We start from the raw sequence: 13,929 nt of genomic DNA on the forward strand, positions 1-13,929 counted from the left end.
CTGCATTGGTGAGGACGGTCTCTTCACTTACGGATTCAAATGCTTCTCTCTTCTGGAAACAGCCTCACAAACACACCCAGAAATGACCTTTTCCCAGTTACCTGGGTAGTCCTTAGCCCAGTCAAGTTGACACATAAACTCAGCCACCACAAGAAGGAAATCATCACTTGCTCATGATAAAGCATCGAAAAGTAATATCTAAAAATGGATTCATCAAGGAATAGCAAGAGGGTTTCCCTGGTGGCGCAGTGGTTGAGAGTCCGCCTGCCGATGCAGGGGACATGGGTTCGTGCCCCGGTCCGGGAAAATCCCACGTGCCGCGGAGCGGCTGGGCCCGTGGCCCGTGGGCCGTGGCCGCTGAGCCTGCGCGTCCGGAGCCTGTGCTCCACAGCAGGAGAGGTCACAACAGTGAGAGGCCCGCGTACCGCAAAAAAAATAAAAATGCTTTGCATGAATTACTTTGACAGAATAAAAACTACTTCATAAAAAAAAGGAGTAAGTGGTTGCCTCAGATAAATGCTGTTGGATGTCAAGTAAAACGAGGAAGAGCATAATCATTGGATCTGACTAATTTATAATATTAGGAAATTTGAATCGTGTGTGGTGAAAAGGGGAGTGTAGGGGAAGAAGACCTGACATCTTGTCATCGGAGGAGCATATCACACTCCTCAGCCCAAATGGTTTCATGTCTAAGAGGAAACGGTTTATGTTTCTAGGACCCCAGAATAACAGGAACTTGCTCATAGTAGCCCCACATCACAAAGGCACCTAAAAAACAATGCGAGCCATGAAAACCGGGGGCATCTAGAATGTCTGTTCCCTGATTGAGGCTGGACAATTGAGAGATCCTGCCACTGATTGTCCAAAACTGCTAGTTGCTGTCAAAATGACTCAGATATTATCCATCAGAACCTTGGCTGCCACATAATACTTTGAATACCATTTGCTCTCTATTTCCCCAGCTCCTTTCTTTCAGTCTAGCTCTCTTGGGTGCAAGTAAAAGCTCTTCCTCCTGCCCCAAATTTTCCTCTAAGATATTTTGACAATGTAGAGCGAGGGACAGAAGTCTAATCAGAATGGGTTGAGGAGAGGAAACTCATTATCGGTGATATTTTTGAAAGTTAAGCACAGATGGGAGCTGAGAATGAGGCAGGCACATTTCAAACTAGGAAAGCCAAGGACTGGTGGGTGTGATTGAAGCTGCAAATTCTACTTCGGTCTATGTGCTGATAAGAGGTCAGAGACCTCAAAGAGCTCAGTTTAGGAGGGGAAGAAAGACTTGGAAACAAAAGACAAAAATAAACATATCTGCATCACACGGTAGGATTCAGGTCAGATTTGTGCCAGCAAAGAGGGACCAGAAAGTTGTCCATGTCACAGGATAAACCTGGCCCATCTTCCTGGAGAGCTGATTTCACTTGGAGGGGGCAAAGTCTAGCCAGAGTCATATTTTTTTTTAATTTCATGTGTAATGCAGCAAAATGTTTAATTTACTTTAAACATTATAGATAAGACCAAAGACTTCAAAAGTGTTTCTCATGTGAGTTGGACAGACTGAGAGGCTCTGGTGAGAAGAGGCTGAGAGGAAGGAAAGAGCGAGGCCACTAGATCTTACAGCATTTTCTTGACCAGATTAAGGTGCCTGAACTGGGTGTTGGGGTCACTAAGGAGACATGTAGGGATTTTTAAGCAAAAAGTGACAAGATCAGATTTGTATTTGAGAAAATTCATTCTCCTAGCACTCAGGTGGGTCCACTGGAGGAATTATTTTTTGTTGGTCTTAATCATAGTCCCAATTAAAAGGCAAAGAACAAACGGGTGGTGAAGGGTTTTTGCCACACATATAATACAGGGTTGATGTCTTTAATTTCTAAAAAGTTCATACATTTTGATTAAAAAAGAAAAAAATAAAAGCTCCAGAATCTATCTAGAAAAAAAAAGGCAATTAGCTCAAAAAATTCACTTCCGGAATATATTAAAATATATAAACATGAAAAATGACCAGCCTCATTATATAAACACATTGTGAAGTAGTAATTTGGTCAACATTATCCATTCCATTAGTGATGATGAGGAATAATAGCCCTCAATGCTGGCAGGAATTAGGTGAGAAGGACATCTCGGTTGATGGTGTGATAGGCTTGACATTTCAGGAAGAAACTTTGACGATATGTTCATACCATTTGACTTGATGACAATATTTCTGGGAATTCATCAGAAAGTTTATCAGGAAACTATAAAAGATGTGGACAAAGACTTGTGTATAAAGCACACTATTTATAATAGGCAAAAAACTCAAGATGTCCCACAATCTTGGGAATTATAGGAACATTCAATATGATATTATGTAGCTATTAACAATGTTTCAAATTATATTTACAAAAGTATCAACAATTCTGCCAGAGGCTGTCATTATTTGCTGACATTATGAGTGATTTCTACTTTCAAAAATATACATATTTTTAAATTTTCCATAACGATAAGGGGTTTAACCCAAAACAAGAAATTGCAGGCCTCATGAATTGCTTTTAGGGAAGTAGCTTTGGCAGAGAGACAACTTTGGGGCCCTGAAAACTGAAACACACAAATGTATTCCTAGCCTATCTTTAATTTTCAACTCACATAAATAATAATAGAATAACAACTTTCTCTCTTCTAAATTCCTATTATATGCTAAGCACTTAACATGCTTAATCTCATTTAATCCTTGCAACACCACTCAAAAGAAGGTATTATTAACAATACTCCCATTTTAGAGATAAAAGAACTGAGGCTTGGAGAGGTGAATTAACGACCCAAGGCTTTACATTTTCTTTTAGTGTTTTCTTGAATCCTCTTTCTTTTTTGCCCTGTCCCCTTCTGTTTAGCCCAGGTCATCAATGCATATCCTGATTTCTCAGCTGAAGACCACAAATCCACAGACCTTTTCCTCTCTAGAAAACTTTTTTTTTTCCCCCAAAGTAAATACATCAGGGACCTGGGGGCAGGCTTTCCTGAGAGCACTTCCCCCTTCCTCCTCCTTTAACTTTTGCCCCTGGGGCCACAACCAACTTTCTCATTTGGTAGCAGAAGCTTGTTGGTGCCTTTTCCTCCAACATCAGAGGTCAGTATCTGGGATTACTCTCACCCCTTGAGAGAGCCAGCAGCCAGGAGTCATTTTCTCTCCCCCTGGCTCCTTCCTCCCTAGTCCTAGGCCCTCTACTCTTCAAGCCCTTTAGCTCTCTTCAGCTCCCCTTTCTTGTTCTATCTGCTCCCAATCTTTCTTCCTTTCTCCTCCAACTTATTCCCCTGGTCTCCATCTCTACCTCCATCACTGTATCTTGACTATCATTGCTAAAAGCAAATGCCAAATTATTGTATTTGAAAGAAGAGGTTTTTTAAGGCAGTGGTTCCAAGGTTCTTCTATTTATATGAAACCCATTAATGGGTACTATGCCTCACAATTCCCTTATCCTAAGTCTCTCTTGGGGATTCAGGGCCCATTTTGTTGTTTTATACAGACAAGATTGACCAGACTTAGGGTGGTCGGTGAGAGCGTGCTGAGGGCCGCCTGGACTGAAAGTCTGCCCTGTGGGGGGAGGTAAGGAGGAAGCTTCAGGTGCAAATGACTCTTTCCAAGTTGGAAAGAAGTGCTGGGAGGACGCTGGGAGAACAGTGTCTCAACAACCCATAGCTATCTCCTATCCGTTCATCTGTCTCCTAGGTTGAAGCTCCTGACAAACTCCAGTCCACCAGCATCTTGCTGCCCACAAAGGCTGGAGATGGCAGTCTTCCCAAACTCCTGTCTCCCTGGGTGTCTGCTCGTCTTCATTCTCCTCCAGGTGCCCGAGCTGGATTCTGGTAGGTCTCCCCTGTCTCTCTCTCTCTCTCCCTCTCTCTCTCTCTCTCTCTCTGGCCTACAAGGTTGAAATTTCTCAGTAATTGTAAACAATCCCATTTGGTTCTCCTTAGCGACTTCCATAAGGGTCGAGATGGGCTCCCTTGGGCTGTCGTAGGAATAAGAGAAATGGTGGGACAGTCTCCGCCCTTCGGCGGGATCCTGGTCTGTATCAGTCCTCATCTCCCACCTCCACATTCTGTCTGACCCTCCTGGTTTTTTGGCAGCTCCCTTTGACGTGATTGGACCCCCGGGGCCCATCCTGGCGGTGGTGGGTGAAGATGCCGAGTTGCCCTGTCACCTCTCCCCCAACGTGAGCGCCGAGCGCATGGAGTTGCGGTGGTTCCGAGAGAAGATCTCTCCCGCGGTGTTCGTGCGCCGGGAAGGGCGAGAGCAGCCCGGAGAGCAGATGGCCGAGTACCGGGGGAGAGTGACGCTGGTGGAGGACCGCATCGCGGAGGGGCGCGTCGCTGTGAGGATACAGGACGTCAAGGCCTCTGATGATGGGGAGTACCGATGCTTTTTCAGGCAGGACGAAAACTACGAAGAGGCCACCGTGCCTCTGAAGGTGGCTGGTGAGCAGACCGGTTTTGACTTTCTCCGGTGACTCCATGAGGGATATATTTTCCTATGGATCTGTTATTTGGAAGCCATCACATTCATTCCCCAAATCCCTTTTAGGCTGGAAGAGGTTGGCAGGCCTAGGGTAGGAGATGAGTAGGAAGGGGGTTTGAGTTGACAGTGGAAAGGGAGCAGCGGAATTACCTTTCTGGACGGAGCTTTATTTCAATGATGTCCTGCCCTTCTCTCTCAATTATAGCATAAGCATTTCCCCATGTTATTAATTAAAGAAGTGTAAGATGCAATGACTGTATAACATTCTCTTCTATTAATAGACCATAATTTGCTTGATCAAAGCCCAGAATGAACCATTTCAGTTGTGTCTATTTTTCACCATTACATTAAGGCTGTGGTGAGCAACCCCAATGCATACTTTGACGCCGCTTCATGGATTAGTACCCAAAGGCCAATTTCCTAAAATCATGGAGCATGGCTGCTTGTTAAGGGTCTTGATCTACCTACAAAAGTTTTTGTTTTTGTTTCCTTTTTCCTTTCAAGCCAAATTTCAGAGTAAAACAACAAGGAAAATGGTAAACACTCAGGAGGAAAGTATACATTGAGGTCTGACTTTCCCACTTGGCATCAAACAGACCTCTTTCTGAGCTATATTTCCTACTGTAAAACTGGGAAAGCACCACCTCTCAAGCAAGGTTTTGCAGAAATGAAATGAAATGAGACAATATATGAGAAACTGCTTGGTCAATTCTAAAAGCATTATGTACTTGTAAGATATTATTACTGTGCCTCGACTGCCCTACAATGTATACTATACAACTATATTGCTTTTCATGTATGTAGTCAAATAAATATAAAGTTTGAAAAATACCTGGGTGAAATCTGGGTCCCTGCCTCATAACAGAGTGCCCCACGTGGCAGCATCATATATAACTCATATTTCCTTTTTAGGGAAGTATCTTAAAGGTTGGTTATAAAGCCCTAGAGATTTGATAGCATAAAGCTGTCTTTGTTACCTTTTCTGAGTGATAGACACCTTTGAGAATCTGCTGAGGGTGGTGGCCCTTTTCATGAAAAGAATACACATTTTCACGTACACGGACAACTTGGTATATGGATTTCAACCAATAGTTGTGGATATGTGTTTAAGAACTCTTCTCTGAAGCTAGCTGTTTTTCTGTACTTTGTGGAATTGTAAGAAAATAATTAGGCTGAACAGAAAGGAAAAACAGCTTCCTGTTGATTTACGTCAATTTAATTGGGGGGTGGGGGTAGATGAGGTTGAAATCATTCAAGAAAATTCCTGAATCAGTATCACAGGTAAGTGAAACTTAAATTGTCAACTACAATCTCAGTGCAAAGAACCTCCAATCCCCCTTCTCCTCAAGGATACTCCTTCTCTGTTTATCCTTACATTCTCAATCCTAGCCCTTTTCCTACCCAAAGCCTTCTCATGATACTTCCAACCACAGAGCTCTCTCCCATCTCTGGAGCTCCCAGCCTAGACTCACTAACCCACCCCTAAGCCACTGGGCTTGCTGTTCCCGCTGACCGGACCCCTTGTCTGTCCACCAAACTCCTGCCCACAATTCCAACACTAAATCCCAACACAGCACCCCTCTCTGATAAGATGTATTCTTTTATTGATACCTCTGTTTCCTTGTGTAATAAACTATGGAGATGAGTCCCCCTCATCCCCAGTTCCCTTGGGTTTCTCTTTCTCAAACTACGTAGCCCTGTGGTTATAAGCCTCCCAGAAGGATGTCCGCTAAAGGAGTAAGTTGTCTCCTTTCTCCATAGCTCTGGGCTCTGATCCTCACATCCACATGGAAGTTCAAGAGAGTGGAGAGATCTGGCTGGAGTGTACCTCAGTGGGATGGTACCCAGAGCCCCGGGTACAGTGGCGAACTCCCAAGGGAGAGGAGTTTCCATCCGTGTCAGAGTCCAGGAACCCTGGTGAAGAAGGTCTGTTCACCGTGGCAGCTTCAGTGATCATCAGGGACACCTCCATGAAGAATGTGTCCTGCTGTATCCGGAACCTCCTTCTCGGCCAAGAGAAGGAAGTAGAGATTTCTATACCAGGTCAGTGAAATCAGTGCTAGGTTCCTTTTTGACACAGCTTCAGGGCCACATCACGTGGGACACCTGCCCGGCTGTAACCTCATGGCAGACTTGTCTATTTTCCTCACCTTAAGCTTTCCCCCACCTAAACTCTTGCCCACCAAGCCCCACCAGCCTCACTAGAAGAGCAGAGATTCTGAAGGCATAAATTTTACCTAGATCTCATACAAATTCCAGATTTTCTATCTTGGGAGATATATCTTGGTAGAGAAGCTTTGTCTCTGGGGGGGTCTTCTGGATCTAACTAAATTAGTTCTCCTGTTTCCACCCTTGCCTTGCCTTCCTCCCCATTCCATGCTAGAGCTCTGTCTAAGTTTCCAGGGTCCTCAGGGAAGCAAATCTTCTCATTATTCCTTACACACTATCTCTGGTTCAGGCAGGAACTTTTCCTTATTCTTTGGTCATTGAGTCCCATTCTGTTGCACTCAGATGTGACATTTCCCCTTCCTTATTTACTTCCCTCAACCCCTTGGCTCCCATCCTGCATTGATAGCTAAGGAGAAATTTCCATGAAAACAGGAATTGGTCCATTATATTTTTTATCTCACAGGTCCTGTCCCCAAATGACTCTTGTTCATCTTCATTCCTCTCTTTCTCTGCTCTCTGTTACCTAAGGTCAAAATTTATCTGAAAAGCTCAGAGTGGCATTGGAGGGACTATTTTGCCATGGGAGGAATGTGAGAGGTCCAGGTCATCCTCTCTTCCACCCCCTTTTGGAGTCAGGAGAGGAGCTGGACTTGCTCTGAGCTTCTCAACAAATGTCCTTCTTGGGGATTTTGTTTTAGCTCCCTTCTTCCCAAGGCTGACTCCCTGGATGGTGGCTGTGGCTGTGGTCTTGATGGTCCTAGGATTTCTCACAATTGGGTCCATATTTTTCACTTGGAGACTATATAAGGAAAGATCCAGACAGAAGAGGCATGAATTCAGCTCTAAAGGTAAGTCATAGAATCCCAGTCTTCTTTTTGGGAATGCTTCCAAGTGGGGTTGGATCCAAGTCCTTTAGGATGACTGCCAATGGGAAGATAATTGATTCTAGAATTCTGAAAGTCAGAGGGGATTATAAGGCTCCTGAAGTCAGTGGCACCCAATATGAAGAATAACAGAGGTTTGGGGTACAAGACGAGTCAAAACCAGTTCTGAGAGAATAGACCTGATGTTTATTCACTACTCACCTTCAGACTCTATCCTTACTTTTAACTTGGTTTCCCAGTAACGACTAAAGATCTGATCCCAAGCCAGTAGGAACTTCCTGCATACTTCTTAGAAAACAAAACATAATCCCTGTTCTTCATTTATTGATAATGCTTCAACAATCAGGTAGTCATGAAGTAAACAGTTACTCCTTTGTGTGTTTCTTACACCTGTTTTGTCCCCTCCCTCATGCCCACTCTAGAAGGTCACTAAGGTATTTCTGTTTGTTTTCCAGAGAAACTCCTGGAAGAGCTCAGTAAGTTCTATCTTCTTCTAATTATTTCATCCACAAGGTTTTCTCTCTCTTATCATAAAACGTGTCAATAACACTCTTTCCCTCCTCCCCCCTTGCAGAATGGAAAAAGGCTACATTGCATGCAGGTCAGTGACTCTAAATATCTCAAGGGCTCCGAGGAGCTACCTTTCAGGGATTCAAAGTCCTACAGTACTTGGAAATAAAAAACACTAACATATTTTAGTGATGGGGATATAGAGGGGATAGACGATGGCAAATGGCCTCAACGTTTTCCGTGAGGCACACAGAGGGTCCTTGGAAGATGGCTAGAAGACAAGTCCCCTCTGACAGGGTCCCATGGGGCACGGGGGGCAGTCAGTTCATACATCACCCTGTGGCTGTGGGTGGAAGAGGGGACTAGAGACAGCTGAGCAGGCCACGCAGCTCTCTTCCGGAGGAGACCTGTCAACTGCTAGAGCAGTGTCCCACTTCTTTCAACCTTTAACATTCACTGATATTCAGACTCACTTTCTCTCTGTCTCTAGTTGATGTGACTCTGGATCCAGATACCGCCCACCCCCACCTCTTTCTGTATGAGGATTCAAAATCTGTCCGACTGGAAGATTCACGTCAGAAACTGCCTGAGAAACCAGAGAGATTTGACTCCTGGCCTTGTGTGTTGGGTCGTGAGGCCTTCACCTCGGGGAGACATTACTGGGAGGTGGAGGTGGGAGACAGGACTGACTGGGCAATCGGGGTGTGTAGGGAGAACGTGATGAAGAAAGGATATGACCCCATGACTCCCGAGAATGGGTTCTGGGCTGTGGAGTTGTATGGAAACGGGTACTGGGCTCTCACCCCCCTGCGGACCCCTCTCCCATTGGCGGGACCCCCCCGCCGAGTTGGGATCTTCCTGGACTGTGAGTCAGGAGACATCTGCTTCTACAACGTGACTGATGGATCCCATATCTATACTTTCTCTAATGCCTCTTTCTCAGGCCCCCTCCGGCCCTTCTTCTGCCTGTGGTCCTGTGGTAAAAAGCCCCTGACCATCTGCCCAATCACTAATGGGCTTGAGGGAGTCACAGTAGTTGCTGATCCCAAGGACCTTTCTAAGGACATCCCACTCTCGCCCACAGGGCAGGACTCTGCCTCTGGGGATACAGACACCCTCCATTCTAAACTGATCCCTCCCCAGCCCAGCCAACGGGTACCTTAAGGAATACCCCAGCTCAACCGCTTCCCTTCGCTCTTACCCCCTTCTCTATCACCCCCTGGGGCTTCATCAGCCAGCTGTACCCAGCCCCTGTTTCTTCCTGTTGGGTAGGGATTAATTAATCTTGAGAAGGTTGTGTTGCTGCTGATAGAGTGTGGGGTGTAGGACCTTCCTAATCTGTTTCCGTTTCTGTTTCAATATTCAGGGGGCGGAGAGGGGACTCCAACCGCTTCTCGCGTTCTCCTGGCCCTTGAGGCCAAAGCCTATAGGAAGGCACTTGAAGCTCAGGGATCAAGATGGGCTTAGGCTGGCCGAGGGTTGTGACAGAAACATCTTGGTGTCCAGAATAGGAATATGTACAGGAACAGGTTTTAGGCAAGCAGAAAACCCAAAGGATCCTGGGAAGGGAAGATCCGAGGCCGAAATCCCATAAAGGAACTTGCGGGGGAAGTCATGATAGAAGAAAGTGAGGTGAACCCAGGCCATTGATGGACATCTGGCCTGCCCCTAGAGTTTTAGGGCCTATATGTCAAATTTTTTAAGTCATATCCCCTGGGGTGGATCTGAGCAATTGGCAAGGAGAGTAAAGAAGAGATGAAATGAGCAGGGCTAAGGGATCAGACAGAACGTTTGATAGAGGGGAGAATTTTAGATAAAATTCAAAGGTTGTGTTCACAGCCATGCCTCGGCCCTGTTCCCCTCTCTGCACCCGTGTTTCTCCCTTGCCTGGGGCTCATCTCAACCTCACTTTGTTGACTCCACAAGTCTCAGGTTCTCTTCTTCTTTTTGATCTAGAATCTCTCCATTTCAGAGGCATTTCCAGGCATCATCGTTCAGTAAGATCACCACTTTATCAGCCATTGTCTCAGCCTCAACCCAACATTTGGTTTAGACCCTCCACCATACCTTTAATTAGCTTCGACCACCACCCACTTCCACACTGCACCACCAATCGCTGTCTCCCCACCCAGCTTTCCTACACGCTGCTTCTCCTCAGGGTTCCCTGAAGGCTGCATCATTGTGTCAGCACAGCTGGATTGATCGCAGTTGTCTGTATTTGCATTTTCCTATATATGTGTGTCTTGTCTTCCCAATAGACTGCATATTTACCCAGGCTCCAACCTTCCATTTCCACTGGGTTTTCCAGTTTCCAGGATAGATGTCGCCCATGGTCTTAACCTAATAAATAAGTCTGTCTGATTGCTGAAAACAGCATCTGCACCTTCCTTTCTTTATCCCAACAAGTGGAACTGAAACAAAAACAGAGGAAAGAAACCTGCGTGGGAATGCAGTGAGCCAAAGCAGTGTGGTTCTGTTTATCCAAGACCCATCCCCAGACCTGATGGCAGTGGGCTCACCAGGGAAGGGGCTATTGTCCCAGGACTGTCCAGCTATTTACAATAAGGCCACAGTGCCAATGGCTATCCGCCCTTAGCCTCTGGAGGAAATGTTTGGGAAATTTTAGTGGTGGTGCCTCATAATTGGAAAAACAAACAAACTTGGGCGATCTTGAAACCACCGTTCCAGAGGAAAGGCCCTTTGGATTCCTACTCTGAAGGCCCTGATAGTTCAGTGAGATGCCCACTTTTCCCTATTTGTCCCACGCAAGGATCAGGAATAGTCCCCCTACAGAGGGTCTGACCTTAATGCAAATCAAGCAGTTTACGGGCTTCCCTGGTGGCGCACTGGTTGAGAGTCCGCCTACCTATGCGAGAAACACAGGTTCGTGCCCCCGTCTGGGAAAATCCCACATCCCGCCGAGAGGCTGGGCTCGTGAGCCATGGCCGCTGAGCCTGCGCATCCGAGCCTGTGCTCCACAACGGGAAAGGTTATAACAGTGAGAGGCCCACACACCGGAAAGAAAAAAAAGTATTCATTTCTGTTCAAATAGTACTTCTAGAAAGTAAAAAAGTTCAAAAAACAAAGAAACAAGTTCAAGAAACAAAGTCCGAAGTTCTTTAAAAATACTCGAGAACCTCAAGCAGCTGTTTTGCTCGTTTAATGTACAATGTGTATCCTGAAATGTATATGTAAAATCTCACTCCGAATAGATGGGGCTGCCACAGGAAGCCCTCTCTGAGAGTAGAAAGAGAACTCGTCATAGGTTTTAATTACTTCTGCGACTTCTCTCCCCTTCCTATTTCCTCATGATCTTCAAGGAAAATGGTTACCAAACACAGTACTGAGCTGGTAGTAGATTCTTAGGAAACATCTGTGTCCACCCCCCTCCCAGGTTTAGCCTCTTCACATGAGGCACTTATCTGATGAGCCCTGAGGCTTTCTTTCCAGCTGGCACCAGCTACCAGTGCCTGGAAGAAATGAACAGTCTTGGTCGTTCTGGCTTTATTTTCAAACCTTCCAAAAGAGAAGAAAGGTGGCCTTGCTGATGCTTTGCCAAAGCCCGTCTTAATCACCTGAAGCAGAATCGGTGATACTGTGATTTTAGAAGCACCAAAAAGGCGTCTCTTCCACCACTGCAAATAATTGTAGTATTTCCAAGGCCTGAGTTTCTTTTTTAACCAGAAACAAAAACCTCTCACCCCACAGCTAAAGATCAGCCCCCAAACGCAAATGCTACTGAAATGATAGTGATAGACTTCATTTCACACACCAAATGCCAACTCTGGTCATCACATGTTTGAAAGGGCCTGCCTCTCTTTAACAGAGATTCTGTGAGATAGTTGAGCTCAGACATTCAAATTAAGAGAAAAATAACTGTACAACTTCTATCATCCCTTATCAACAACAACTGTTCCGCGCCATCTCTCTGCATATCCCAATTTATCTATCTGTCCCTTCTGCCTCCAGACCCACTCAGGTCTCCTCAAAATTCCTTCTCAAAACCTCTGAGTCCGCTCCCAACCACATGCACATTTACTCTCATTTTAAAATTTAAAATGGAAATAGCCTTTTTCCTTGAATACATATGGAAGTTCATTTAAAAAAATAAAAATGATCAAAATCTCATCACTCAAATATAACCGATGTAAAAATTTGGGTTTATCCTCTCCTTAAAAAAAACAAAAACAAAAAAACTGTATCTCCATGGTTTAGTTCCAAAGACCTAAACTAAATTCTCTTTGAGGAGTGTTCCATACCAATTAGAAACTCTTTGTGGTACAGATCTGGTAGCTTTGCTGGACATAAACAGAGATTTAGGAAAGCCATAAGAATTAATGGAAGATAAAGCGATACAGTTGTAGAAAGTGAAAGGCAGAACAGGTCTCAGTTTGAGGCCTCCTTTTGAGAACGGTATAACATCCATACAGAAAAGTCCACAAATCCTCAGTGTACAGCTGGATAACTCGGAACAAGAAGCAAGACACCCGGACACCCTTACACCGGTCCCCAGGGTAACCCCAGCGGGGAGATTTACAACAGAAAGGACAGGAGGGAGGAATGAGCGAGCGCCCGAGAGGGCTGGGCCTCGGCGAGCAACAAACTGAATAAATAGCCTAAAACCTCCTGGGAGCAGGTGTCAATTTAAGTAAGGCAACTTCAGCAACGTGGGTGCCATTATTTGAACAAGAATTCTGTCGAGAATGGAGAAAAAGTTCCCTTACTCTTGGGTACCCAGGCCCGCGCCGCCACGCCCGCGGCAGCCTGGAATCGAATCCGCTTTCACGCAGAAGACGCCCCCCGGCGGCCCCGGCAACCCGGCACTTATCCTGCGCTTCCACCCACGGTCGGCGTCCGGGTCCGTTCGCAAACTTGTGGTTTCGCTTTTTAACCGAAGAATTTCCACATCCTCAGGGGAAAAAAAAAAAAAAAAAAGGTTGACTAGCGTTGAGGTAGACACGGAAATGAAACCCGAGCGTCGTATGCAAACAGCGAGTCAGGATGGCCGAGCGGTCTAAGGCGCTGCGTTCAGGTCGCAGTCTCCCCTGGAGGCGTGGGTTCGAATCCCACTCCTGACAGTTCGTTTTTCAAACTATTCAACGATTGTATGTGTATCACATTCTTTCATGTTCACCTCGTGGATTCATCCTTCTTTTTTTAAATAAATTATCCGAAATAAAAAAATTAAAATATTTTAAAAAAAGAATGAAAGCACTCTGTACCCAGAACACAATTTAAGATCTAGTCATTGTAATCTCATCTCCTTTCACTGTCTCTAGTTGTCTGTCCCTCTCTCTCTCCTTCACATTCAAGGAGTCGAATGAATGTTACTCCTCAATTATTTATCACTGATGTCCACAGGGCCCTTCATTTGTTTTATTTATTTATGGATTCCTTTTTAATTGCCTTCCAATTTCATTTTTCGTCTCCCACCCCCATAAGAAATCACTGGAAAGATCATCCTTTTCTTTCTTGCTATATGTTTTTGTAGAACATGTATTTTTGGTTTCAGTACATGCGTTTTTAATTTACATAAATGACACTGTGTCATATATCTCATTCTATTTTTACTTTGTCCCTTTCATGCCACGGTTTTGTGTGTGTGTGTGTGCCAGTTTTTCAATCTGTGTTGCTGTGCGTACCTCTAGACCCCATCTAGAACTATTATTTTTAATTATTGCACAGAGGTCTGCAGTGTGTGTCCTCACCCAGGGATGACTCCCAGATTAGGTCCGACACCCTCCCACCACAAATAAGGGTGCTATCAATGAACATCTTCCTATGTATTACATTATGAAGCTGTGTAAGATTTTCTGCAGGATCGACTTGCAGGTCATGAGGGTCTGAGAGTTTACAAATTTTGCAGTTCAGAAC

At 45.1% G+C, this 13,929-nt stretch overlaps 1 protein-coding gene and 1 non-coding gene across 2 annotated transcripts; both read left to right on the plus strand.

Annotated features, from left to right (window-relative positions):
- The first annotated feature begins 3,761 nt into the window (after window positions 1-3,761).
- On the plus strand, window positions 3,762-10,416 carry BTN1A1 (butyrophilin subfamily 1 member A1). Its single transcript, XM_067752229.1, has 7 exons — window positions 3,762-3,840; window positions 4,105-4,452; window positions 6,254-6,535; window positions 7,360-7,509; window positions 8,001-8,021; window positions 8,120-8,146; window positions 8,546-10,416. The coding sequence occupies exons 1-7, from the start codon at window positions 3,762-3,764 to the stop codon at window positions 9,217-9,219; spliced, it is 1,581 nt and encodes a 526-aa protein (XP_067608330.1). The 3' UTR covers window positions 9,220-10,416.
- A 2,634-nt stretch (window positions 10,417-13,050) lies between these two features.
- On the plus strand, window positions 13,051-13,133 carry TRNAL-CAG (transfer RNA leucine (anticodon CAG)). Its single transcript has one exon. It is a non-coding gene; the product is annotated as a tRNA-Leu (tRNA).
- The last annotated feature ends 796 nt before the right edge of the window (window positions 13,134-13,929 follow it).

Source organism: Pseudorca crassidens, chromosome 10, assembly GCF_039906515.1.
Source record: "Pseudorca crassidens isolate mPseCra1 chromosome 10, mPseCra1.hap1, whole genome shotgun sequence".
Classification (NCBI taxonomy): domain Eukaryota; kingdom Metazoa; phylum Chordata; class Mammalia; order Artiodactyla; family Delphinidae; genus Pseudorca; species Pseudorca crassidens.

Coding starts and splice junctions, on each gene's coding strand:
- BTN1A1 (XM_067752229.1), top strand. CDS start 3,762: ATGGCAGTCTTCCCAAACTCCTGTCTCCCTGGGTGTCTGCTCGTCTTC. Junction 3,841..4,104: donor GGTGCCCGAGCTGGATTCTG/GTAGGTCTCCCC, acceptor GTTTTTTGGCAG/CTCCCTTTGACGTGATTGGA. Junction 8,022..8,119: donor GAAACTCCTGGAAGAGCTCA/GTAAGTTCTATC, acceptor CCCCCCTTGCAG/AATGGAAAAAGGCTACATTG.